Here is a 27957-nt window from a genome sequence, read left to right as displayed (position 1 = left end):
GGAAACCTGGATCTTTTTTTTTTTTTAATGGAGAACTTGTGAATACTGCAGGTAGCAACAGAGATGGAGGGAAGCAACACGGGGCTGCTGAGAGGCAGTTCTCTCTGCCTCCCTCCTCAGCCTAGGGCCCCTTGGGGTGACTGGATAACCCCAGCATGCCCAGCGGGTACCATAAGCCCACACTGCTGGGATGAGGTCCCAGGCACTGGCATCTCTCTTCCCCTTTGTGCGCCATTTCATCCTGGCTCCAAAGGTGTGTGCATAGGCTGGAGGGAGGGAGCGCATATTAGGGATGTTCCAGGCACGAGCAGAAAGATAGGTGAGTGGGGCTGGAAAGGGACCAAAGCATGACACAGAGTGTCATACAGCAAGCCAACCTGTCAGGACAAAAGAGGAGATGCCATCAGATAGATCCCAGTGATGCGTGCTGTTTAGGTAACCCTGATTAACACACAGCACACACAGCCCCCATAGTCCCTGGGGCTTCTCCCTTGTACCACCCATGGGACTTAGCTGCTCTGTCCAGATCCCAAGCTGCCTCCCTCTCTAGCTCCTTCCCTCCAACCTGTCCTGGCCATCTTCCAGACCGGTTCCCTCCCATAGCTGACCTTTGCACCCTCAGCCCTTCCCCTTCATGTGTGAACCCTCACCTATCACTAGCTAACATCTGCTCTGTGAAGAAGTTGGCTCTGTGTGGCCTGTAGACCTGGCTATTACACCTCCCCTCCTAGGGCCCACAGCAGGGCTTTTATGGCCCAATTCCACTGCTTCAGCAGTTCCTGCAGCTATTTCTCTGGAGTGGGGGGGGGGGTTTGAACATCTCTTAACTGCTGTTTCTCTGGGAGTAGTGACTGGGGGAGCTTCTTTGAGGGTATGGAAGCCAAGTATGGCACCAAGTGACAAGTGAAAGAAAAGACTGAGTTAGAAAAGCGTTAGAGCTGGAGGGACCTTGTGCATCACCTAACCCTGTACTCTCAGACTCTTGCCTGTCTCAGGGTCCTCTAGGGTCCCCCCAGTTTCCAGTTCAGTCATTTGCAACCAGGAACACATAGATGCTGCCAGTTCCAGGACCACTGATCACATACAAGCCCAAGTTTTACTGATAAGGGGACAAAAAGATCTGGCATAGACATGCTGTGCCCAGTGTCTGAAGGTACTGGAGCAGGCTGGAGTTCTGCACATTGGATCTGCCTCCCATCCCTTCTCCTGAGTACCCTGGGGTACTCTGAGGGACCCCAAGAACACTCTAAGCACCTCTACTGGGAGGTCGGGGACTTAGCAGCGTCGAACATCTTCTTGCGGCCTTCCATGCCAGACATAGCCTCCACATTCTTCCTCCAGTCTCCTACCTCGACTGGCCGCTCCTGTGGGCAGTCCACAAACATGTCAGCACTGCAGGGGCCTCACCAGGCCGCAGGGGCAACAAAGGACCCACAAGCTCAAGAGAAAGTAGATGGGAGAAAATCTACCTCCTCAGAGAGCTAAAAAATCCTGATGGCCCTGCCCAGCACATGATACAAGATGAATAGGCCAGACAGGAGCACAGAATGAGGCTGTGTGGATGGGAGGGTCTAGGTAACTGTCACAGGGTCACAAAACTGGTTCCCAGTATATGACAGGCCAACCTCTCCTCCAGGATCCACAACACCCTCCTGTGGGACACCCTGCAGTTGGTTCAAGGTCACCTCCTCCAAGAAGCCTCTCCTGATTCATTTAACTTGTTTTCAATTTTGTCAGCATACTGGCTTGGCCTGTTTGTCTTTATTAAGCTCTCTGGGCCAGATAAATTGCTCTCTCACCATGCTCCTCACAGCCTGTCAGCTCTAAACATGTTCTGTGAGACCAACAAATTTGAAGTAGTTGTTTGCTAGGCAAGTTAATTGAACTCGGTTCTCCAATTTCTATGCACTCATGTTCCTATAGCCACAACGAGAAGCTGAAGTGACAGGGGTAATGGTTACCCCTTAACTGATATGGGAAGCAAGTTTTAATTTCCCAGTCAGCCTTTCTCTCATCCCATTGTCCCCTCAGACTGGAAGCAGCCAGTAGTCTCTCTTCTGACACTGGCCTCCTAGGGGATCCTAGAATATCCTGATTCACACACTGACTAGAGCGCCTCAGGCAATGTAAGAAGTGGCAGATAGAGGCCAGTAGGCGGGTCTGAGGAGAGGGGCCCTCACCTTTTCTGTGTCTTCTTTCTTCACAGACTTGAGGTTGGCCCGCAGATCCATGGACACCTTGTGCTTAGAGCCCAGTAGGGCTCGGAGCATGGCATCGGCTGAGACACGGACCCGGCGCAGGGGAGGACGCTTGAACTTCCCACGGAGGTCCAGCACCTTCAGCTTCAGGTCCTTGATCTGGGGGAGCAAAGGAGCCAGGCTCTGACCTAGAGTTCTCACCCTGAGGATCCAACCACTGGGCTTCCAGCTAGAACCATCCTACAAGTCCTCCGGGCTCCAGGCTAGACCATCTGGGGTGCTCAGAATCTCCTACCCTTTTCCAAGCAATCACTACACACGCTAAATGTTCTAAATGAACTTTTACAGATTACGCCCACTAGTTAACCTTGCCTCTTCCCCATAACCAAGTCACAAATAAATGATAAGCCAATAAACCTTTACTCCCATTTGGAAGCCTTGTGTGGGGTGTAAACTGCTTTCTCCTTCCCTCCATCTTTGCTCTTAGTACTCAACCCTGCCCAGGGCCTGCACAGCAGCTGAGCCTTGACTGACACAGCAGGTAGAGGAGCCCTAAATCCTACACCCTGATAATCCCAGGGTGTGGTCTGCAAGGGAGTTCTCTGGAGCTTAATGGCATCACACAGCACCCTCGAAAGCAGGGTAGGGTACGGAAGTGCCTGCTCACCTTGGGCCAATGCTCAGAAGCAGCCCATGGTTGGTCCTAATGCCCACACACTCCACAATGAAGGGCTGAGTCCCGTGGAGTGGGAACTGGAGCACAGAGCACAGTGTGCATACTGGGACCCCCATTTTGTGACCCAAGCCCAAGCAAGTGCTTAGCCTTTGTGAGTCTGCATGTCCTCATTTGTCAGGGTCAGGTAATAGCCCCCGTGTCACCCGCAGGCGTGTAGGGAGGATCAAAGGATTCAACTGCACTTGAAAGCCCTTCACAAACGTAAGATGTCATTAACAGACATCTGATTGCTTGTGTGGGTGAGGGAAGCCGGCAGCTTCTGAAGAGCTCACGTGGCAGGTGGGGAGGAAGTTTGTTCTTTTCATGTGTGGCTATCCTTCCTGCCCATCTCCAGACCTGTGGTGTTGGGGTGGATGCTGAGAGCCTGCCTCCCAGGCTCCGTAGACCCAGGAGAGCCTCACAAGTGCCCGCCCAGGCGGTCCCATCCCCCACCTCCAGGGCCTACCTCTCTGGTGTTGTGGAGGCATTTGGCTTCAATATCATAGCGCTCCTCATCCACCACCTCTACCTTGGCATGGAGCTCTCGGCACAAGTCCTGAGGAGTAGATCCACAGCATGAGAGCGGAGAAGAGGGGGAAGGGCCACCGGGGCCAGCCTCCTTTTCCTGTGTGCACACTGAGCACGCTTAGCCCTATGGTCCTTCGCTTTGCCTGCACTGTAATCCCAACAGGAGCGGCCTCTGCATGGGGCTCAAAGCTGTCACCATCAAGGGAACAACTCAAAGCATAAGCCTTTGCTCGCCTTTCTGGTCTATGCTTGGTTTCTTTTTCTAGCTTTTTGTAAATGCTAACTTTTTTTTTTTAAGGTAGTATCACTATGTAGCCCAGGCTGGCCTGAAAGCCTTGCCATTGAGTGTGTCATAATCTTTACATATATGAATTCATAGACATAGGACATACAAGACCCACACTGATTCAAACCAGGCAAAATCCCAGCACAGAGAAGGGAAGTGGACACAAAGCCCCACCCCTAACCAAACAGTTATTTACAACTGATATTCGCTGGGAAAGGGGCAAACAGCTTTCTCCAATGGTGTCGCTATGTTTATTGAGTTCCATGCCCACAAGCAGACAGCCAACAAAAAATAAACTCCATGTCTCCATGTTTCCTCTGTTTTGTTTGACTTTTTTTTTGTTTTTTTGTTTTTTGGTTTTTGGTTTTTTTTGTTTTTTGTTTTTTTGTATTATTGTTCTCCCCCACCCCACGTGCCTTGATCTCTCCAGGGTCTCACTATGTAGTACTGTCCTGGCTCACTCTGTAGACCAGGCTGGTGTCAAACTCACAGAGTTCCACCCACTTCTGCTTCCAGGATACTGGGATTAATGGTGAGCACTACCACACCCAACCTGATTTTCTGACTTGCTTGCTACTGTTTTAATTTTCACGGTTTTTTGTTTTTTGTTGTTTTTCTTGTTTGACTGGTTGGTTTTGGTTTTGGGCTTTTGGTGTTTTTGTTTGTTTGTTTGTTTCTTTTTTAAGAGAGAAAGAACACAAAGTTAGGTGGGGAGGGAGTTGAGAAGAATCTGAGAAGAGTTGGAAGAGGAAAAATATGATCAAAGTATATTGTATGAAACTGTTTTAATTAATAAGTGCTTTTAATTCACAGCCCTCCAACCTCTGTCCCCTGAGTATTGGGATTGCAGGCTCATGCCTCAGCAGCAAGCTCATAGTTATTGTCTATAGATAGATAGATAGATAGATAGATAGATAGATAGATAGATAGATAGATAGATAGATAGTTTTGTGGTATAAAAGTGATATAAGTTAATAGTGGAAATTTTGAAAACTCAATATTAACCAAAAATAGTAAAATTAAAATAGCCACTGCTGTGGGAGACACATGGACATATTTTCATCTGGTCTTTTCTCTGCAGCCACTGGCGTTAAAGCAATTACTAACAGTTCAAAAAAAGCAAAGACTTGGGACTGGAGAGATGGCTCAGCGGTTGAGGGTACTGGTAGCTCTTCCAGAGGACCAGGGTTCAAATCCCAGTACCCACATGGCAGCTCACAACTATCTGTAACTCCAAGATCTGACATCTTCACACAGAAACACATGCAGGCAAAACACCAATGCACAATAAATAAATAAATCATTTTTTTTAAATTCCAAAAAAAATTCATCCTGAAAAAAAGGACAAATCTTTGGAGAAAGGGGCCTTCCGAAATCCTGTCCATCCTCCAGGCCATACCATTGTACCAACTGATGGAAAGCCAGTCACTAGTTTTACCCAACCAAATCTGTTCTCTCCTCTGGAACTCCCCTCTCAAGTCTGTTAAATGGGTATCATGTCATCACTTCCTGTGCAGTTGTGAGACTGGTGTGGGCGCACCTTGTAAGTTACAGAGCTCTGTTGTTAGTGCAAGATCTACTGAGGGTCCCTTACATAAAAGTGCTGAGCTCAGCCCAGCCGGACAGGCTTACCTGAAGGGCACTGAGAGACAGACCGCGGGTCTGCAGTGTGGGAATGCGCTCCGAGAGGTAACGCACCTTCTCAGCCTCTCGCTCCTCGTGTTCCTGCTCCCAACACTCCTTGGCCTTGGCTAGCATCAGGCTCTGAAAAGGACAAAGCCTCTGAGCCAGGGTGGATTCCTCATGTTCCACACCCATCTCAGAGTGAGGGCAAAGAGGCTCGAGACGAGGCCTGGTCTGCGGCCATTGCTCAGTGTGGCAGTAGCTGCCACCAAAGCTTGTTTATCTACACAGTCTTCCTTTTTCCTCCCTTTTGTCCCACAGAGCTCCAGAGCTCCAAAATGAACTATACCCCTTCCTCTCCCCCCACCAAGAGTTACACCCCAGGTTAAATCCTGTTGCCTCTTAGGCACCCAAGAGGGGCAGGATACAACACTAGTCGCCCATCAGTCTTCTTTACTCTCGGTCTCCCTCCTTGCTGCCCCTGCCCTCTGCATCCCTTAGAGTCTGCACGACTGCCCCTCAGTCTCCCTCGGGACCGGGCTCACCTTCAGCATGAGTTTACGGGAGGCAGTGATCTTGGATTTCCTCTAGGGATGAGAAAGAGAGGCCAGTGGTAAGACAGAGGCTATGAAACTGGATTCTTCATCACTACCCAGAATCCCCTGCTCACTTTGGGGGCTTTTAAAGCTCATCTTTGGGACTGAACCAGTCAAGTTCAGAGAACACTGTAGTGGAGCTACCTTGAACTAGGGGCTGAAGCCCCACCTTCCCGTCCTTACTCTACTGCTGGTAGGATCCCGCAGGAGGCTGCAGATGTGCCTCCCATGGGTACTTCCTCATCTGCGGAGGGGCTTGCTGGCAGCTGTACTTAGGCCATAGCTCCAGCAAGAACAAATGAGGGCACAGCTCTGCAACCTTCATGAAAAGCCTAGAACAGGCATGTGTTTAGCACTCCGGGTGATATTGTGGTTGTATCTGGATGTCCTTTCCTGCGAGATATAGGCTGCCTGCGTGCCAGAGACCAGTATGTCTGTATGGATGTCAAAACTACTTTACGAGTTATCTTCACCCACATAAATCTCTATGATACAAAAACACTGCTGTGTGTTCTAGTGAAAACAAGTAGGCAAATTCTGGATGACCGAATAGCTGTGTTTTAACAACTCCTAATAAGTCTCCTCCAAGGCCAGGCACGGTGAATCATATGTGTAACGTCAGCCTTCTAGAAGCTAAGACAGGAGGCTCACATGTTGAGGGCCATCAGGAAAGATCGTAGGCTACATGGAAGAACCTATCTAAGAGAATTTTCCAAGGCCCAGCCCTGTGACAGTGCCCACCAGCATGGTGGAGGTGACAGGGACACCTCACTGCAGACTACTGGGCTTGTGGGGCTCAGGAGCCCTTGTATCTCTCCTGGGTTTCTCTTTGCTGCTTCCACTGAGCAGCCTGCCTGTTTCCGGTGTGATCCGCTCAGGGGGAGCACGGCTATGGGTCTGTTCCTGCAGTCTGTCAGGTAGACATGACGAGGCTTCGTGGGAGTGACAGGGAAAGGCAAGGAGTGAGCTTTAGCACATTGAGTGTATGACTCCCGATCTACTCACAGTGGCTTATCTTTTTATCTTTGAAAGCCTGTATTCCAGGTAATGAGAGAAACGGACAGCGCCTGGCTCACCCTCCCAGATACTCTGTGGGGAATGGCCTTTTGCAGGCCCTTTCTCCCACCACTCACTGAGTACATGGTCTTCTCATCTAAACAGAGATTCACTTGAATAGGGACCTCACCAAAACTGAAGGGCTCACAGGTCACTGGAAAATGCTATATTTGCTTCTTGCTCCGACTATCCAGGCCAAGAGTCCCCTCCATCAGTGACATCACCTCTCCACTTGAGTCAGCACACCAACTTACTTTCAGCCCTCCACCCCTGGACTACATGCAGGCTGAGTTCTCTGAGGCATAAAGAAATCTGGATAGCAGAGTGTCCAGAGTCAGGGTGACCACAGTTCTTGGGGGGACCCAAGGACACACCTGCATTCCTTCCTCAGTGTCCAGCCGTAGCCTTCACCTTTCAGATAGGCTTTTGCATGGCATCAGCTTTGCAAGAGGCAGAATGAAGCCCCCAGGGATGCAGGAGCTTTGAGGAAGGCCGAGGGGAGAGCTTTTGATTGTGGTCCCAGCCACACGAGGACCTGTGAGCCCTGCATCTGGGCACATGGCATCTCTATTCTTTGCTTCTCCTGGGAGTTTTCTCAGTCATCCCCATTCCTATCTTGGCTTTGACCCAGTCTCCTCAGGTTCACCCCCATCTTCATCAGTTAGAACTAACCAGCACAGAGAAACCCCAAACAACACTCACCTCACTTTAGGTGTCCATCGTGGGAGGAACAGGAAAGAAGAGCAGAGAGAGCAGAGAGTGAGTGGGAACACAATATAAGACATGCGCAGTAACAGAACTAAGCAGACCTGCTTCAGGGGAGGGGGACAGGTGACGACAATGTGTCTGAGAGGGGGACCACTTCAGTGTCTCAGCAAACAAGGAGAAAAACTCAACCACCTTCTGGGTTACTACTTGTTTCTTTTGGGACATGTTGATCATTCATAGTCGTAGGGGAGTCTAGTCAGAGCTCGTGTAAGCTTTGACAGAGGGCCACGATTAATGCAAAAGCTTCCACCACTGGGGGTGCAGTCCCAAAGCTCCATTCATCCGTCATGCCCATGCGATGTCGTAGCCTAGTGTGTTGGGTTCATTAGTCAGTATTGACAAGCTAGCTCTGAAGTATGGGCGAAGCATGTCCCCCAAATGCATTCCCTCCTGGAAATGAGCTCTGCTGAGCAGAGAGCTCCTGGACACCTTAGGGAAACAGAGCTGGCCAGGAACGAAGGCTCAACCATCTCAGGAGCTTCTGCTGGGAATAGCTTAGGGGAGGGGTGAGCCGGGCTGCCCTCAGCTGGGAGGCTGAAGTCTGTGGTGAGGGGACCAGCCTCCCAGGAGCCATGCTTGGGAGGGAAAAAACTTACACTTCCGGCATGGTGGTGGCAAGGCTGCACCTAGAGGGGACAGAGGAATCATTAATGGAGAAGCTGTCCTCCTGCTGTGAACCCCCAGTAGGGGTGGGGAACTGGACAGCAGGAAGACTTCAACACCACAGGTTAACCAATGGGATTACGAAGACAACAACCCCCTATGAAGACAACATCCCCCTAAGACCTTGGAAAGCCTAAAACATTTACAACTAACTGGCTATTTCCAGAGAAATCCTGCTGACTCTGGTGCAGACCAGAGTGGAATCTGTAGACATCGTGTTTGGAAAGTGAGGATGGAACTGGATCGGGAGAGCCTTGAACACGCAGCTGAATCGCAGCTTAATTCAGTGAGTTAAGACTCGGAGAAGGGACAAGAGGAGTGGAACAGAATGGAAGCTGATGTGCAGCTGGGTGCCTGGTGGCACAGCTCCAGAGGTGCCATTCAATAGTGCCTAGCAGCCCTGGGTAGGTGGCAGGAAGCCTGAGTAGAGATTAAGCCAAGAGGGGAAAAAAATCTAGTGTGTCTTCACTCTCTCCTGGCTGTTTTTTCTCTCTCTGCAAAATTGGGGCCTAGATAGGTAGTGTGCTTCCTCCTCCTCCTCCTCCTCTTCTTCTTCCTATTCTTCTTCTTCTTCTTCTTCTTCTTCTTCTTCTTCTTCTTCTTCTTCTTCTTCTTCTTCTTCTTCTTCTTGGTTTTTTTGGGGGTGGGGTGGGGTTTTTTTGTTCTTTCTTTCTTTTTTTTTTTTGGAGACAGGGTTTCTCTGTGTAGCTCTGATTGTCCTGGAACTCACTCTGCAGACCAGGCTGGCCTTGAACTCCTACCTCAGAGATCCTCCTACCTCTGCCTCTCAAGATCAAATCTCAAGATTAAAGGTGTGAGTCACCACCACTAGTAGTGTGCTTAATAGTTAGCCCTTGAACCTTTTATTCAAACCAGGTCTCACTTGGAAGCAAAGCAGGTTCAACCACTAAGTAGCAATGACTGGTTTTAAAAGCTGGCACAGCAGTCCTCTGAGAGAGCAGAACTGTGGAGCAGTGAGAAGCCCCTGACAGGCTGTCTCTGGGCGAGGCCATCTTTAGGAGGCCTGAAGGCTGCAGAGACTACAGACCTGACAGGGTGGATAGGTGGGGGATAGAGGAAATGACTGAGCTGAAGCTCAGGGAAGCAGGAGCAGTCAGGCTGGGAAAGATGTGTGATGTTGGTCAGGAGGCCTGAGACGGATGATAAAGCGGTGGAGCAGCATATATAGAGAGGACAGGCATGGAGTTCAGAGTTCATGTTTAGATTAGGTTCGTGAACTTAGTTTGGAGCACTACAGAACCCTTGCAAAGTGCCCACTAATAATGTCATTCCGTAGTCACCCTTCTCAGGCCCATGAAGAACCCCCCCCCCCCCGAGCCCAGTGACCAGGCTTGGATCTCCTGTCCTGTTAGGGAGCCTTGCACCTAAGCCTCTGTTCATTCAGAGAGTGGGGGCTGGGTGGGAGGTGACCCTGGAGTCTCAGCTGTCCCCAGGGGGTACAGGGGAAAGAGATGTAGGAACCATCTATGCATTCCCAAGATGCTTAGCTGAAATTAGGTTTTATACACAGCTGCTGATCCCAAGAGCTCTGCTCTTCTGAAGACACGGGGGTGGGGGTGGGGAGTCCAAAAAGAGACACTAGCTGACAAAGATCCACCCCCACCCACGTCTGTCTGACCTCTGGGAATGTGAGTCTCAGCCGAGTAGGTCTTGCATCTGTCTCCCTAGAATGCTTCACCCTGGTGGGCATTTAGCCATGACTGTCCTTCCTCTATCCTTTAGAAAGCCCACTGTCATCAGTGTGGGGCCCACTGCTGGGGCCAGCCTGGGCCTCCTGCCAAGCTCCAGGCAGTCCCCAACTGTCACACTGACAAATGCCAGGCCCAGGGGTCCCACATCAAGCACGAGGCCTGACCTGTGCTCTGACAACACCACCACCCCCCTCCCAGGCAGGACCCCTTGACAGGCTCTACGGAAGAGAAGCAGGGCCTGATTAGAAGCCAGGCTGTAGATAGCAGTGAGGCAGGAGGGCCGAATTCCATCTGTACTACAAGCAGATAACAGAAAACACAGAGCTGGAAGGAAGGAATCAGACTCAGACCTGACTCAAGGCTTGCCTTCCTGGCCCTGAGGCCCTTGGTGTGGAAAAGCTGCCAGCTTTCCACGCCACGCCTGCACGCTTAAGTGTGAGTGTGTAAGTCCTGTGTGAAACACAGCAGAAAGGAACTGACCTTCCTCATAAGAACATCATGCTCTACCCTTGCTCCCCACCTATGACCTTGGACCTTAGTTCAAGGGCACCCCCATCCTCCCAAACAGGGTGTTAACAAGCTGGACTTCCAAGCTTGTGACCAGGAAGTCCAACATTAGAAGCACTTAGAGTCCATGCCTTGGGGTAGGGGCTGCCTTTAACCTAATCCTCCTCCTACCACCACGCTGTCTAGATATCTTACTAGCTTATGTCCTCACAGGCTCTTGTGTTCCCACCCCAGACACTGCTGTCATCCACCTCCTGCCAACAGCTCCTACAACTCAGAGCCAGAAACAGTGGAGAGGCATGACGGTCTGTCTTTACCTGTTCGTGTCCTGTGCAGGTGAGACAGGTGAAGAGGGCTCAAAGTGCCTGTCAGAGAGAAAGGACAAAGAAACAAGATGGTCTCTTTGGTCAGCAGGGCCTCCGGACTGTCTCCTCAGAGTCCTGCATGCCAGCCATCTTCTTTTCCTGTTGCTGCAGGCCTTAACCACTGTCCTGTCTCCCCAGGCTTCTCCTAATTGTGATGCCTTGGCTCACTTGGTCCCCAGTGCCACCCCTCCCACCAGGAGCCCTGTCCTTCCTGCCACTGGCTGCAGTCCCTCATGAGAGCATCCTCCACTCTGCCCTGCTTTGAGCCCCTGAGGAACATGTTGGACAATTGTTTCCCTCAAGACCCAACACCCACAGCTGTTGGATGGGACAAAAGGCAAGGTTCGTACGGTAGTCTGCCACCAAACCTTCTTATCCAAATAAGAAACATCTCTGTCTCCCAAACTTCATTTCCTCTTTAAACAAAACCTCACCTCTCTACTCAGCCCTGCCCAGGTCCATGGTCAGACACTTACCTAGTTTAGTCCTCGTGGAGCTAGGCTGGCCTGAGCCTCACCACAGACTGCAGAGTGTGGGGGCAGAGCTGAGGGCAGGCTATGAAAACCGTGGCCTCCGGCAACTGGCCAGTAAAAATAGAACAGCCGCTGCCCCTCCAGCTGCCCCTCCTTCCCACCCCCTCCCACCCTGCACACCTCGCAGGGCAGATATGTGCTGCCGTGTAGACCACAGGCTTAGAGACCAGTGTGTGTGCATCAGGAGCACACACCAACCCTGCACACATGAGCCTTTGACTTGGGGGAAACAGCATTCACCTGGGAGAAGGCAGAGAGGGGAAGACTACACTGGCTGTGGAGCTGACCAGACACATGAACAGGAAGGGGTATGAAGGAGATCAGGGCATTGGGAGGCCTGAGAAACCATTAAAAGGACCAGGGAAGGAGCTGGCAGGCTGACACTTCCTCTGCAGCCAGGACATTGTAGACATGCTTCAAACCCCTCAAAAAACCAAAGACCTAAGTGTTTGTGTCTCTGGTGACAGTGAGACAGGAGGGTGCCTGCAGAGTTCTGGTGGCCCCAGAGCATGTTTCTGAGGTCCAGCTGAGTCCCAATAGCAGAAACACAACCTTTGTGTTCATGGAAGCCTGCAGATGGAGTAGACTTCCATCCACATCTTCAGATGGCCTTTAAGGAATCCCCATTGCCCAGGTTCTAAGTAGCATTCCACATTCCGTTTCTTGAACCCAGGGAGACTAAAAGTCTTTTCCCTGCTTAATCTTCATGTCAACCAGAGCCTGCCTGACTGCAGGGCCACACCTGTTTCCTGAGTATTTTTAGGGCTGTTGATGAACACATAATACCCACCCTATAGTCAGAGAAAGACAATGCCTGCTATGTTAATCCAGTGGCTATTATAGTCAGTCATCTTGTAGGCCAAGATCCCAGGTTAGGCAGGACAGGCAGAGGACTGACCCCCTCTGGGAGGTCAGAAGCAGGCTCTCAGAGGGAGGGTGTAGGTGGGCAAGTGTGAGCTAAGGAGGTGTATTTCCAGGGCCCATAAAGAAGAAAAATCCTGCCATGGGGACACTAATATTCTGCTGCCTGGCAGAGATGGCTCCAAGTCTGCTCTTCACAGGTCACATTCTCGAAGCCTGTAAGACTTCTCTTCTGAAAGTCATGGGTTCAAATCCCAGAAACCACATGGTGGCTCACAGCCACGCATAATGAGATCTGATGCCCTCTTCTGGTGCATCTGAAGACAGCTACAGTGTACTTACTTATAATAAATAAATAAATAAATAAATAAATAAATAAATAAATAAATAAATAAATAATTTTAAAGAAAAAATTTGAGGTGTATGTGTGTGCGCGCAGGTGTGTGTGTGTGTGTGTGTGTGTGTGTGTGTGTGTGTATGTGTGTGTGTGTGTGTGTGTTATCATGTGTGCAGTGTATATATAAGTGTGTGTGCAGAGGCATATTGATAATTGTGGAGGCTCAAGTCGACCTGGGGTACCATTCAATGGGAACACCTGCCATATTTTTAGAGACAGAGTCTCTCACTAGGACCTGTGGTTCACTGATTCAACTAAGCTACCTTCCCAGAGAGTCCCAGAGCCCAGCCTGTCTCCCAGTGCTGAGGTGATGTTCTGATATGGGTGCTAAGGATCAAACTCAGTAGAGAGCAAACATTCTAACAATGGACCGTTAAGACCTCACACCAAAAATGAGTTGTCGGCATGAATTACCTTGCTTTTTGAAAAGGAAAATAAAGAAAATGTGGCAAAGCACAAGAAAGGACCAGAACAAACCAAAAATTAGGTAACCATCGGCTTACAACAAGTCACTGTGAATGTAGACCAACCAAGAGGGTGTCTTCTCTGCTGAAACTACAAGACAATGTGAAGAGGGTCTTGGGGAAAGCAGGAACTGGATTCTCTTGTTCTAGGTTCCAGCGTCCTGCCTCAATTTTCTTTCCCTTCACACCTTGTGGCTCCAAGCACCCATCTCTCTCTCTCTCTCTCTCTCTCTCTCTCTCTCTCTCTCTCTCTCTCTCTCGCGCGCGCGCGCGCGTGCGCACCCACCCAAGCTCATGACTCCAATGTTGGCTTTGCACTCTGGCCCCAATTCTGGCTTTGTACACTGGCCCACAGACTTCTCTGGGGTCTGTCTCTTGATATCGTTCAAAAATGACCCTCAAAACTAAGTCTGTCATGGCCTGAGGTGCTTGTACAAGCTCCAGTTTCCCCAAGCATGGAAGTGGGTACAGAGACCTCCAGAGCCACCCACTGGTAGGCCCTGCAATCTCTAGCAGGAGTCCTTCTCAGCCTAGCTAAGGGTTCAATCCGGATGTCTCTGCCCTGCTACCCCAATCACTGCCCTTATCAAGGTGCCTCTGTTGCTTCTCTCCTGACCTCCTTGCTTACAGTAAAGGGCGCCTCCTTTTCAGTTCACATCTGTCCGGGAATAGGTCACCCACTTCCTATTCTACCTCTACAGGGGCAGCTATGGAAGAGCCTCCAGGCTATGTCTAGCTTCTCCTCAGACATGGAGCCAGAAACAGCCAGCACTCACAAGCTCTCCAGAGTCCCCAGGCAGAACTTCCTGTGGCCATGTGGATAATGGTTCTGCAAACACAACAATGTGAATAGAATATTTTATATAGCCAAATCACAGATATGATTAAATTAAAGATGGGGAATTCTCCTGAGTTATCACAAGTGCCCTTTTAAAACTGGGGTAAGTGGCTCAGAGTTGGTAGGAGATGTGACAAATGAAATAGAGGTCAAAGGAGAGAGATGCAAAACACTGTCCTCCAAGTTGGAGGATGTGAGAGCCAGCCAAGGGACACAGGTGGCTTCCAGGACCTAGAAGAGAAAAGGAAATAGCCTTCCCTGGCTTCCAGAAGGAAGCAGGCTTGCAAATATCTCATGCCCCAGCCTTGTGAGACTGGTTTTAGACATTGGCCTTTCAGGATAACTTGTATTGCTTTGAGTAGTTAAGCTTGTGGCGGCTTATTATAGCAGCAATAAGAACTTAATGGGCTCTCTCCTGTGAGTTGAAGGGCCCCAGGCTTCATGGTTAGGTCTGCTTGGAGCCATCCAGAAAGCAGTGAACTTGCAAGGTCAGTGAGAAGAACTTAGGGTAGGTGAAGTGAACCCAGAGCAGGGCAAGGTCTTGGGGAAGATCCTGACACTTCCTTGGCAAAACCCAGCCCCCTAGGCTTCACCTTCCTGAAAGCAGCTTTCTCTCTTGCTGGGAGGACCATGAAGGTCAGAGGAGGAAGACTCCACAGTCCAGGAGAACATGGAGATAACATGGACATGTGATAAGCAGTTCCGATCGATGAGCAGCCCCTCTGCACAGACTCTTCCCTAAGGTGAGCATTCGTCTTGTTCTAACTCTGCTTCTGTTCCTCCTTCTACTCCAAACACACCCCTGTCTCCGTCTTTAATGCTGCTAAGGCCCATAGGTGTCCATTGAGTGAATGAGAAGGCAGGCCCTTCTTAATGAAAGAAGCCCAGCAGGCACTGAGGCTCCTCCAGCTCAGAGTAGGACTTAGGGAGCACAAGGGTATACTTAGCTGCACCGTATGTCCCGGTGCTAACCCAGAGCTCTAGGAGCACTCCTTTGCTTTCCTAGGATGACCACTTGCTACATACAACTCCTCATGTTCCAGGGCCTCCCAGATTCATCTACAGTTTCTACTCTCTGCTATTCACCCCACTTCCACCCCCATCTCAGCATCATCCCCAGTCTCACCTAAATAAAGGCTCAAGGCTAGATAAGCCAGCTCCCCAGGGCCCTTAGAACCTTTCTCCTTGGTAAACTGGCTTAAGAGTATGCCATGACCGTAAGGGAGCCTGCCTTCCAAGGGACTCCCTCTTGCCTCCTAGGGAACTTCTGCACTGGACAGGCTGATAAGCTTCCTTCAGCTTCTTTAAAAGTCCAGGGGACTCTAAGGCAGGCAGTGTTGACAGAAGTTGGGACTCAGGGGAATGACCCCAGGGTCACAACTTCTATGTCCTTCAATCCAATGAGGAATTAACAGAACAAAAGTGGGGCGCGGTGGCGCGTGCCCGTCATTCCAACACTTGGGACACTGAGACAGGAGGGTGGCTATAAGTTTGAGGACAGTTTGAGTTGGAAGGAGAAAAGGAAGAAGACCGCAGGAGTCCCAGGGGCTTTCTATGTTGGGGGGAGGGCAGGAGAGAGACTCAGAGTGGGTTAGTGAAAGAGGGAAGCCTAGGTAGAGTATCCCCCTTTGGTCACACTGGTTTCCAAAGTCATATTGCCTCTCCTGGGGCGAGAGAGACTATAGGGTATGGGAGGAAGAAAGTATCTAGCCAGAAGAGCTGAGGCCTACAAGGCCATGGGTAGTAGAGTCGGGGTCAGCCATCTCAGTGGAAGACACCTGTCAGCCAGCCCCAGCTGCCCCGGCATTGTTTGGAAAGCTGAAGAACCTAAATTAGCAAGTGACAAAGTCAGCCCATTTGTCCTGCCAGCAGGCCCTCCCCTCCCACACTGCTCAGGGACCATGCCCCAGTGACAGCCAAGACGGAGCCCCCTCTCCACACCCACTCCACTCCATGCTGAGCCTATCTGTCCTTGCCCTGAGATCAGTTGTCTACATTGGACCCTGGGAGGGGGAGGGCAGGGGATGGAGGAAGAGAGATTAGCCAGAACAAAGAAAGGCTGTCACTCCTCAGTTTTCCACCACAGATCAACCTGTGTCACTGGAGAGAGAGCCTAGCAGAGTGAGTCAACCCTCAAGCTTGGAGACAGACGGCCTCACTCTCAGCAAATCTGATCTGGTGTAACTTGAGCGGTTTGACCCTTGTGAGATTCCGTTTCCTCATCTATAAAATGGAGATAATAATAGTGTCTACCTCAGAGGATTGCTGTGGGGCTGCGGTGAGGTAATGTGTACAAAGGGCTTTGCAAAGGTCTGGCATGAGGCAAGCGCTTAGCCGATATTAAGTTCTTCGTGTATTCTTGTTTCGGTGCTGGGGATTGAATCCAGGGCGGCTAGGCAAGCCCTCAGCCACTGTGCTTCCTCCCCAGCCAACCGAAACCTCAGAATTACTCTGAGGTGGGCATTATTATCAATCCCATTGAACCGATGGGAAAACGGAGCTCACAGTGGACGAGCAGCTCACTCAGTGACCCATAGCAAGAGGAGGCCAAGTCAAAAACTATATACCCCGGTGCCTGGTGACAGCCTGGCCGACAGGAACTGTCCCGTAAACACTCGGAATGTTTATTTCCTCAATGTTCTCAACTTCAGATTTTTTTTTCTACTGCAAATTTGAATGGACCAGTCTTGAGACCCAAAGCTCCCTAAAACCTAATGTGCTGCTTTGTATATTGATGCTTATCGGAGGTCTGTGTCTGTCGAGCCAGAAATAGTTCCCAGCCTCTGTTCTCAGCCCTAAGACTCCAAGACGAGGAAGCTTCTCTTTGTGCTACAGGGATGCGGGGGCTGGGCAGAGAGGGAATAGGAGGGTGCGAATGAGTAAACCCACCGGGAGAGGCGGTGGGAACCTTCAAGCTCCCGCAGGCTCCAACAGCCCGGCTGCTTTCTCACACGGCACTCTCTGCTACCTCCCACGCCTCGGACTTCCTCCCACACCCTCCGCCCGAACCTGTTGTCTCACTTCTCCTGTCTCCTTGAGCTTACTCCATCCTGCACTAAATCTGCCTCGGCCCCTCTGCCTACTTCCTGCCTCCAGCCATGCGCTGTGATGGACAGACACAGGGCGCCCAAGGCAGACCCCACTCTTTACCCCAGGCTGCCTCCAAGTTGTCATCGTGCTTTGAGCCTAGGGCAGGGCCATGCCTTGGCAGGTCCCTGCAGAACAGGCTGCCTGGCCAGAAATCCCCATAATAAGTAGGTAAGGTTCAGGGCTGCCCCTGTGAGGCACGGCAAAGGGGTGTGGGGCATAGAAACGGAGAGAGCTTGCAAACCAGGTGTGGGTGCCACCCTTCATAAACAAATCCTCTTTAGACTGGCGAATGAACAGTCAGTGAACCTGGGAACTGGGACACCAGGTCAGCACGCAGCTCTCCCAATGCCGCCTTGCCCCGCCCAATGCCGCCTCGCCCCGCCCACTGTCCATGCCCAGTACCCCTTACCCCTTTACCCCCTCCCCTGCCCCCAGCCCGATGACCACAACTCCCAGGCCTCTCTTAAGATAGTTCCAGCCTGCCCTGCACCCTGTCCTGGTCACTTTACTCTTTATTCTGAAGAAACCCAAACTCTGTGAGCCTGCAGAGCCGGGGTGTTTCTCTCCTCATAATACTGCTGCCCCACCACCACCACCACCACCACCACCACCACACACACAGACACACACACACACACACACACACACACACACAGACACACACACACACACACACAATCTAGAGACAGCTCTCCTAGATCTGCCTGCCTTAGCACTCCTAGGTCTCCTTCTGCACAGCTCGCCTGATTCTAGGTATTATGTGCCTTAGCTTTCAGGTGTACCCAGTCTACCTTTCCTCTGGGAAAGTTGCCTCAAGGGGCCGATGACAGGGTCTTTACTCTCTCTCTGCCTGCCCCTGCAGGATTCAGCGTGGTGTGTAGCAGAGCGAGCCCACGCTAGCCCAGTGATTTTTTCTAAACCACGATGCCTCAGAATGTGCCAGAAGGCTTGTTAAAGCTTAAGTATTGGTCCTCAGCCTCAAGTTTCTGCTCCAGCAGGGCTGAGGCAGGTCCAGAAATGCGTGTCTTATACAAGGTCAGGTCCATATCCAACGGTCTGAGACACAGTTAAGAATGACTCAAAAGAATGACTCAAAAGGCCCCCTTCTGGGCAAAGACAACATGGGGTAAAAACGCCCAAATGTGGCCTGAGTTTGCCCCAAAGCAGATGGTTGGTGTGGGTACAGTGTATCAGTTCTGCTGACCCATCCGCCCATACCACCCTCCAGTTCCCAGAGAATGATGTAGGCCCCCAGGTGCCCCATTTCTCAGCTCCGCGTGTGTGTTCATTCAGGTCACCCTGTTAGAATTCTGTAAGTACCAGGTACTGAGCAGCCCAGAAAAGCCACGCCCAGACCTCCAGAGGGGCCCAGCCCTGGGGCTTCTGACCTCCTTCTGGACTGCTTTCACATTCCTCCTCCCCAACGGAGCAGTCCTGGAGTGTCCCTTTTGTTACCAGGTGGGGCTTTGTCCTGGGGCTAGGAAGCTGAGAGCAAGGTACTGGGGATAGAGTCCCTGTTTAGAAGCAAAGAGGAGGAGGCCGTAGGAGAAGGGAGCCTCCTGACATTGCAGAGCCTGGTAAAGTGGCACACACCTTTGATCCCAGAACTAGGGAGGCAGAGGCAGGCAGATCTCTGAGTTCAAGGTCAGCCTGCTCTATAGAGTGAGCTCCAGGACTACACAGAGGAACCGCTATAAATGAACATATATCTAAATGAACAGTGTGCGTATGTGTGTGTGTGTGTGTGTGTGTGTGTGTGTGAATTAAAAATAGATACAATTCTTTGAAAAAAGAAAGAAAACTCTAATAAATTAAGAAAGAACTTAATGTTAGAATCCAGCTGCTGCTCAGTCTGTCGTTACCTGCAGCAACCCCTCCCCTGTTCATATCCTCTTAGATGTGACAGGTAGACACTGGGGGGCAGCCTGTGAATCTCTAGCTGGCAGACTTCCTGGTGCCAGCTAGATTTTTTACCCAGGGAAGTGAGTTTATACCAAAGCGAGTATTGGTGGCCACACATCCTGCTGCCCTTCCCTGCCTCCAGCCTGGCAGTCAGAGAGCCAGGCAGCCAAGCTGTATCACAATGCCCTGAGCCATCACTTCATCTTAGTATAGTATAAGTAGAGACACCCACTTTCACTACAAGGGCTCTGATCTCCTCTCTTCCAAGATTAAACTATGCTATCTATCCCCAGTGCTGGAGTCTGGACTCTTAAGGGCCCTGCCATACTGTTGTCTGTCTGTCTGTCTGTCCAAGGCATTAATAAACTCCATACTCCCAACAGTCTGTCTCAGTGTGCCGCCTGAATTCCTGTCTGAGGCCTGCCATGGCCAATACCCTCACTCGGGCATTCGAACGCATTCTTCACCTGCTAGTTTCAATCTGAGTCCTGTGTCTGTCCCTCTGTCCTCGGGGTCACAAGAAGGTACAGCCACCACCACCGTGGGCCACTCTTGAAAGTCAATTGAGCCCTAGTGTCTGCCTTGCCCCACCTTGAGTTCTCTGGTCTGCATAGACCATAGCACCAGTTCTGCTTTGGCCGTAGCCAGCATCATCGCCACAGCCTCCTCATTGCTCTCCTGGCTGCAGCTAGAGCCTCTCCAGCTCCTGAAAGGATCTGATGATGCTATGGAGTTGGTTCACACACCTCATGGCTTTCTTGGCTTCCTGCTCCCTCGACACCCGCCACAGGCTTTGACACTACTGTCAGGGCGTCCTTCCCTCCAGACTTCCTCCAAGCCTCACTGCCCAGCCACCCCTGATTATGTTAGGTGCCCCTGCTCCTAGCCCTACCACCCCCTTCATGCCCCTCTTTCCCACACTTCACCCCAACGCTGACATCGTTCATGTCCTTCTCGAGGAGGAACTAGAGTGCAGACCCCAGTCTCCATCCTTTTGTTTCCTCTCCCCTCAGGAACACACATAGTAGGTGCTCAACAAAGGCTCACTCCTTGAGTAAATGGACATACAGCCAGCACTGACAGGTTGCCCTCTTGAGCAGACACAGAGCAGGGAGTCCCTTCCCAGCTCAGAAGGGATCTGTGCTTTTCCTGGGGAGTCCTAAAGGCAGGTCAGGGGCTCAAAGCTCAGAGAGAAGGCTGGCTAGGAATCTGTCTTGTCCAGGCTTTTGGTACCAGAGGGAGGAGCATCCCCAATCCTGCTCGACCTTGGCATAGGAGATAACATCCAACAATGTGCTCACACAGACAAAGACACAAGAGCTGGGGACCTGGGCCTTTGTTGTTATCAGGCTTAGATCCTAAACAATGACCACTCCCTCTCTGCCCCATGCCAGGCTAGGTCCAGGTGCCAGGGAAGCAGGCACTAATACAATCTAAGGGCTTGTGAGTATGCTGGCCACTCAGGCCCTGCCTGCACCAACTCCCTCTCCATTCCCCTCCAAACTCAGTGCCTTTCCTCTCTGCTCAGCCACACATTCCTGTTTTAAGCAAATGACTTAAGCGGCAGGCGACTGACCAGGGAGGTACTCGTTTGGTCAGCAGGCCTAATGAGGTTCCTTCAGGACTCCAGTCAGGAAGAATAATGTTTTCCAAACTCCTTTTGAAGGTGGCTTTCCCTGGGCTCCCACTCTTTCCATGCAGAGACGGCTGCTACACTTCTTGCTGTAGAAGAGAGAGGAGGACCCTCCTTCATCTCCTTCTCAACACAGACCCTCTCTCCCAAACTGCGTCTTTACCACCTCCTCTATCTTTGTCTGAGACTCAGCTACAGAACTGGTAACCCAAAGCCCTAATCACAAATGCTGTCCACCAGGGGGCGCAGTTTTGCAGGCCGAAGGGTAGCCAGAGAGATCACAATAGGACGGAGATAAAGCTGGAGAGCATAATTAATTCTCCTAGCATAAATGCTAACCATGGAGCTGGTGTTGGCCTTTTTGAGACAATTTCTTCCTCCTCAAGGTCATCCTGTGGAAGAATATAAAGTAGTGTTTCTCACAGTGTAGACTGTTAGGACCTGGTCTGTATGGTTGACCATTTAGACTATGCTGACATTTGCGTAGAAGGTACCGGCGCAACCATGAAGAAAACCACCAGTGCCCTAGCTTGAATCAAGGCTGTGGAACGAAAGCGAGCTAGGAGCTGCCCCTACCTGTGGTTGGGAGCCTTTCCCCACCAACACTCACTGAGGAAAACACTGGTTTTTCTTAATTAGGAATCAGGAACGTGTAGATAGACAGATAAATAGATAAATACACGATAATCAAAAAATTAAGTGCAAATTTTAGTCCTGAAAAGTGTCAGTCATTAATAAAATTCAACCAAGTCATTTCAGAACTTTACTGATTTATTTAGTGTGTGTATTAGTGTGTGTGTGTGTGTGTGTGTGTGTGTGTGTGTGTGGTGGTGGTGGTGGTGGTGGTGGTGGTGGTGTGTGTGTGTGTGTGTGTGTGTGTGTGTGTGTGTGTGTGTGTGTGTGTGGTGATGGTGGTGGTGGTGGTGGTGGTGGTGGTGGTGGTGGTGGTGTGTGTGTGTGTGTGTAGGTCAGAGGACAGCTTATAAGAGTTGATTGTCTCCCTCCACCACATGGGTCCTAGAGATTGAACTCAGGTAGCCAGGTTGTCTACAAGCATTTTTACCTGCTGAGTCCCAAGGAATTGTCTTCCATGCAAGTTACTTCAGAATAGGCTTGCCCATTGCTAGTGAGCTCTGAGGATCTTGTGGTTTAGTGAGAAACCCCAAATTACCAAATGAAGTGTCTGTGGGAACATGCTGTTGTTGTTGTTGTTGTTGTTTTGACTTTGTTTTGGTTCTCTGAGTGCATCTAGGAGCTGAGGTTCCTGGAGAAAGAGATGAAGCTCTGCTTGCCGCCAGAGGGAGCAATGAAGGACTCTGTGTGTCTGTCTGTGAGTGATTTATATATGGAAACGCCCGAGTAACTGGCCACGCTCTGACTGTTCCATCTCCCACGCCGCTCCCTCCTCCTCCCTCTGCCCCACCCAGGTGATAAGCAGGCAGGCGTGTTTCCGTTCTCAGCCCCTACCCATCCCTCTCTTCGAGTTCCGCATGCATTCCTTGTTCCCAATGAGGTCCTCTGGATCAATACCAGGGAAGGATGGGAGAGCCGCAAATGCAGCCCCTGGATGGATCCACTGTAACCCCAGTGCAGCCACGAGAGTGTCTATCTTTCTGAATGTCTGTCTGTCTTTCTTAAACTGAGGGTTTCCTTGGCTTCCCCAGAGTTCTCTGCAGGCTCTAAGTGGCGGTGCTGCTCATAACTTCTCAGAGAGAAGGTAGAGATTCCTTTGGAAACTTCTGAAACCCATAACCATTCAGCACCACATTATTATTATTATTTTAATTTAGCTTTCAAGACAGGATTTCTCTGTGTAACAACAGCCCTGGCTGTCCTGGAACTTGCTCCATAGACAAGTTGGCCTTGAACTCACAGAGATCTCTGCTTGCCTCTGCCTCTTGAGTGCTGGGATTAGAGGAGTGTACCACCGCTGCCACTGCCACTGCTGCTGCCGCTGCTGCTGCCACTGCCGCCACCACCACCCAGCCATGCACCACATTTTTGAGAGCCATAATTTCTTACACCAATTCCAGAAGGCGCAGAGGCATCAAGGCTGCACGAAGAAAAGAACACAGTATTGTGTGCACAGATGTCTCCAAAAACTTAGAGAGACTGTGTTTGGAGCATACTGGAACACACACACACACACACACACACACACACACACACACACACACACACACACACACACCCTGTTCTCCTCTGGACACAGCCAAGAGGCTTCTGGGAAAACACGAAGGACCCCTAGACCTCTAGTTGCCACTAGAGGGCAGTGTGGAGCAGGAAGAAGGTGGACCTGTTCTTAATCAGGAGAGCCAAGGTTGGCTGAGGAAAATTTATGCAGCTGATTACACTATTGAAATATATATACTTCAATGTTATATTACAATATTATATTACTTTCAATATATTATAGAGGTTTCAAGGTGACTAGCGGAGTCCAAGAAGCCCAGAGTTTCATACCCTGCGACAAAATGACATTTCTCTCCCCCCAACACTTCCACTTCCTAATATAATCACCTCAGAATCATCCAGGGGTGCAGCCCACACTGAAACACATCTCCTACCCCTTCCAGAGCTTGACTTGCGTGATTTCTCTGAGATTCATACCAAAATCTAAACTTACTTTTGTTGCCACACAAATCTAAACGTTTCCTCCGGACATTTGTGATATGTGTCATAACAGCTGTGTCTTCCTGTCTAGGGAGGAAGGAAAACAAGGCCAGGCACAATAGCACAGTTCTGTAATCCCAGAACTCAGGAAGCAGGGGGAATCTCAAGCTCCAGGCTAGCCTGGGCTACACAAGGAAACTTTGTCTCAAGAGAAGTTTCTTGAGTTAGCGCTCAGTGACTCACACTGGCCTAGCATGTGCAAGGCCCTAGATTTGATCTACAGCAGAGTGGGGGTGTGGGGTAGGGCAGGTAATTAATTGTCTCGGAGAGGGAACACCCCCCAAGCTGCGTTACACAGGAAGTACAAGAGCTTGTCAGGTAACCAGAAAGAAGGCTCTGGAGACCCAAGAGCAGAGAGAGGAGCATGACAAAGGGCAGAGTGAGGAGACTCCAAGTCCTGTTCTCACTTCGATATGAAAGGCTAGTCTGGGTACCAGACAATGCAGCTGAGAGGGGACATACAGGTGACAACAGGTGCTAGGGAGCCCAACCTTCATGCATTTATATGGCACCCATTAGAGGGTTATGAGCCAGGGTGACATGGTGTGATATCTCACATAAAACAAAAGGGGGGGAGTTGGATGATGAAAGAATTAGAGGCCAAGGTGAGACAACTACCACCACCACCACCATCGCTATCATCATCATCATCATCTAGTCCGTCATGAATGGCTGAAACAGAATGCCCAGGATGGGGGAATCTATAATCTATAAAGACCTATTGGTTCCCTGTTCTAGAGTCAGAGAACTCCAAGATCAGGTGCTGATATCTGACAAGGAGCTTCATGTCACTTTCTCACACAGCAGAAATAAACAGGCAAGAAAGAGACCCCATGACACATTGCTGAATGCTGTTTGTTTGTTTGTTTGTTTGTTTGTTTTAGCATTTTTGGGAAAGGGGAAGATCCTGTTTGTAGCACAGGCTGGCCCCAAACACACCGAATAACCCAAGCTGGTCTCAATCTCATTATGTAGCCCAGGCTGGTTTCTAACTCCAGCCTAAGCAGTTCTCCTTCCTCAGTTTCTGAAGGGCTCAGATTCCAAGATGTACAACCCCAGCTGAAATCTACTGAAAGCCCTTTTAAAAAGCCTTTAAACACCACCCTCAAAACCTCAAAGCAGCGTCTTCAAGCCCAAGTCTTTAAAGGGTTCTCTCTCTCTCTCTCCCTCTCCCTCTCTCTCTCTCTCTCTCTCTCTCTCTCTCTCTCTCTCTCTCTCTCTCTCTCTCTCTCCCTCTCAACAGGGTGTGTGTGTGTGTGTGTGTGTGTGTGTGTGTGTGTGTGTGTGTGTGTGGCCTTGGCTTTCCTGGAACTAGATCAATCTGCCTCTGCCTCCTGAGTGCTGGGATTAAAGGTGACATCACTGCCCAGGCAGGACCTACCTTCTAATGACATTATATTGGCAACTAGATTTCAGCATAAGTTAGGAGGGACACGCAAACCTTAGGAGTAATCACTATCAAATATTATATAAACGAAAGTGAGCATGGTGCTATGTGCCTATAATCCCAAGAGGCTGAAGCAGGAGAATTAAAATTGCAAATTTGATATCATCCTGGGCCACATAGCAAGTTTCAGGTCAGCCTGAGCATGCTCTCTCCCTTGCTCTCATATATAAACATATATATGAGATCTATGTATATAATATTCACATATAAATATTCATCTGTATATGAGCAATATAGAATGAGTAATACAGTAACATTAAACATATGAAATGGTAATTAAAAATTTAAATAAGGCTGGCGATGTAGATCAGTAGTAGAGCCCTTGTTTGTAATGCATAAGGCCCCAGATGTGATCCATAACATCACAAAATAAATAAAAGCAAAAGCAAAAGGTGGCTCTGGAAAAGCTCGTACATAAGTATGAAATGGAGCAGACAACTTCATGGCCGCCCCGCACAGATTAAAGCATTTGAACAGACTGATACATTTCTCCAGAGAAGCTATGTAGATGGCCAATAAACACATTAAAAAAAATGTCCAACTTCACCATCCATTTTGGAAATGCAAATCAAAACTGCATGGCAGCCTGGTGCGGCAACACATACCTGTGAGCTCAGCACCCTGGAGACAGAGTCAGCAAACTGGTTACAAGTTCAAGCCCAGCCTGACCCATATAGAGATAATGTCTCAGACAAAAACTGGGGACCGCTCATCGGATGGCTCAGAGGAAAGGATGTGGAGGAAACGGAACCTGTGCGTTGTTGGTGGAAGGACAATGGGGTAGTCATGCAGAAAACAGCATAGCAGAGCCTCACATCTGAAAAACAAAGTTACCAGGGGCTGGGGAGAGATTCTCCCACTGAAACCTGGCTGCTTGGAGAGGACTGGGTCTCAGTTCTCAGCACTCATGTGGTGGGATCTAGATATAACTGTAACTCCAGTTCAAGGGCATCTGACACTCTCATGTGATCTCATCAGGTGCCAGGCACACGTGTGACACACATACATACCTGTAAGCAGACACTCGGACACATAACATTTAAAATTTTTATTTAAAAAATTGAAATGGATTGTGTGATACAGGAATTCCACTTTGGGACATGTATACCCAAAACATTCGAAAGTAGAGTCAGCCACGGCGGTACACACCTGTAATCCCTCAGTTCTGGGAGGAAGAGGCAGGAGGATTGAGGCCAGGCTGGGCTATTATTGAGCGAGCGAGGCACTGTCTCAAAACGTCAACACAAAGATTTGAAAGTAGGATATCCGCACACTCCTTCCCATTACCGCATGATTCACGGCAGCTGGAGATCCAGTGACAGAGAAATGGGCCAGCACAATATGGCATGTGCACACAATGGAATCAGGTTCCACCCTCAAAAAGGAGGAGCGTCTGACAGCAGCGACAACATGGGTGAACGTTGACAATACTATTGGGGAAAAAAAGTCACACAAAGACAAATGCTACGTGGGTCCCCTTCTGTGGGGTTCCCAGAGTAGTCGAATTCAGCAGGCAGAACATGGAAGGGAGGCTTCTAGAGCTAAAAGGGGTGGAGGTGGGTGCTCTATCAGAGCTTCCGTTTTGCCAGACAATTAGTGCTGTAGACTAATACTGCTGACCGTCACACCCCAGAGTGAATGTTCTTAACGTCCCTGAAAGTGACATTACCCTTAGCTATGATCAACATGGCAATGTTCATTCATTTATTCATGCAGTTGTTCTGAGTATTGAGACAGGGCCTCTTATGGCCCAGGCTGACCCTGCCACATCACTAAGGCTGGCCTTGAACTCATAATCCTCACGCCTTTCTTTACCCAAGTGCCAGGATTACAAGTACAGGCCACCATGATCATAGGTAAATTTTACTATGTTTATTTGGTCATAGTAATTTCTTGTAAAAGAACGAGCTGGAAAGAAAAAAAGCACACTGGGAATAAAGTCCCTAGGTGAGGAATGAGGGAAGCTGGAAGCACGCAGGGCACCAGGAAATGAAGGGCATTCGCATCCCAGAGGCCGTGGCTTTCTCAGGAAGGAAGTTAGAGTAGCTGACTGAAACAGAAGACAATGGAAGCCAGTGACAGAGAGTGTGAGCAGTGAAGTGTGTTCCGCCCATGCCTGGCCTTCTCTGGCTCAGGAGCATGAAGGGCCTGCTAAGAATGAAAGTTCTGGGTTGGAGAGATGGCTCAGTGGTTAAGAGCCCTGACTGCCCTTCTGGAGGTCCTGAGTTCAAATCCCAGCAACCACATGGCAGCTCACAACCATCTGTAATGGAATCCAATGCTCTCTTCTGGTGTGTCTGAAGACAGCTACAGTGTACTCATATACATAAAATAAATAAATAAACATAAAAAAAAGAAGAATGAGCCGGGCGTGGTGGCACATGACTTTAATCCCAGCACTTGGGAGGCAAAGGCAGGATTCAAGGCTACACAGAGAAACCCTGTCTCGAAAAAAACAAAACAGAACAAAACAAAAACAAAAACAAAACAAAAAAACAAAAAGAAAAAAATGAAAGTTCTGTATATTCATCTAACCCCTACCGGGAGATGGAGTTCTGGGAGAAGATGGGGTTGGGGGTGGCTGGTGGGCAGGATTGGTACCCTTATAGAACAGACTTGAGAAAGACAAGGATTTTTTTTTTCTTGACTGTGTAGCTATAACAAAAAGGCGGCTGGCTGGCTGTCAACCAGAAAGGGCGCTTACCCTCAGACAAAGCATCGGCTCTCTTCTGACAGTGGATTTCCATGCCTCCATGAATGTTGACAAGCGCATCCCGTGTGCTCTCAGAATGCAGGAGCATGAGAGCTGGATCTTAGGACAGTGGCTAAGACGGTGACGTAGGTAACTCAGAGTTTCCCATGGGGATTGCAGGTCCAGGACGGTGGGAGGAGTGAGGGAGCTGCAAGCAGAGGCAGAGGCTGGAGAGTGGGCGCTGAGATGTTTATCACTCCTGCTCCCGGCCACTGTTCACAGTGAAGCATCAATAACAAGGTCTGGCTCCTACCTCCTCCAGAGCGTCTATGCTTCATGGTGGAAAGACAATGAACTTCAACTCGCTGCCAGCAAACTGGATGACCTTGGGCTGCTTACATAGCCTCGGT

General features: G+C 49.9%; 1 protein-coding gene across 4 annotated transcripts; it reads right to left on the bottom strand.

The window, feature by feature from the left end:
- Tnni1 (troponin I, skeletal, slow 1) lies at positions 1-27957 on the bottom strand. 4 transcript variants are annotated; one of them, XM_006529382.3, is made up of 11 exons: positions 27861-27957; positions 27560-27755; positions 10970-11017; positions 8367-8396; positions 7705-7708; positions 5896-5937; positions 5360-5491; positions 3380-3469; positions 2181-2357; positions 1255-1364; positions 12-377 (listed from the first exon to the last, which is right to left on the bottom strand). In XM_006529382.3, exons 4-10 carry the CDS (start codon positions 8375-8377, stop codon positions 1257-1259), a joined length of 564 nt encoding a protein of 187 aa, XP_006529445.1. In that variant the 5' UTR covers positions 8378-8396; positions 10970-11017; positions 27560-27755; positions 27861-27957; the 3' UTR covers positions 12-377; positions 1255-1256. The 4 variants fall into 4 exon arrangements, with proteins under 4 accessions (NP_067442.1, NP_001106173.1, XP_006529445.1 ...); NM_021467.5 differs by lacking the exons at positions 27560-27755; positions 27861-27957 and adding an exon at positions 11494-11569 and having other exon boundaries at positions 1-377; NM_001112702.1 differs by lacking the exons at positions 27560-27755; positions 27861-27957 and adding an exon at positions 11452-11479 and having other exon boundaries at positions 1-377.

Source organism: Mus musculus, chromosome 1 (assembly GCF_000001635.26).
Source record: "Mus musculus strain C57BL/6J chromosome 1, GRCm38.p6 C57BL/6J".
Lineage (NCBI taxonomy): Eukaryota > Metazoa > Chordata > Mammalia > Rodentia > Muridae > Mus > Mus musculus.
This window is presented reverse-complemented; position numbering and strand designations above follow the sequence as displayed.

Coding starts and splice junctions, on each gene's coding strand:
- Tnni1 (XM_006529382.3), bottom strand. Junction 3,470..5,359: donor TGTCTCTCAGTGCCCTTCAG/GTAAGCCTGTCC, acceptor TCTACTCCTCAG/GACTTGTGCCGAGAGCTCCA. Junction 1,365..2,180: donor AGAAAGAAGACACAGAAAAG/GTGAGGGCCCCT, acceptor GACTGCCCACAG/GAGCGGCCAGTCGAGGTAGG.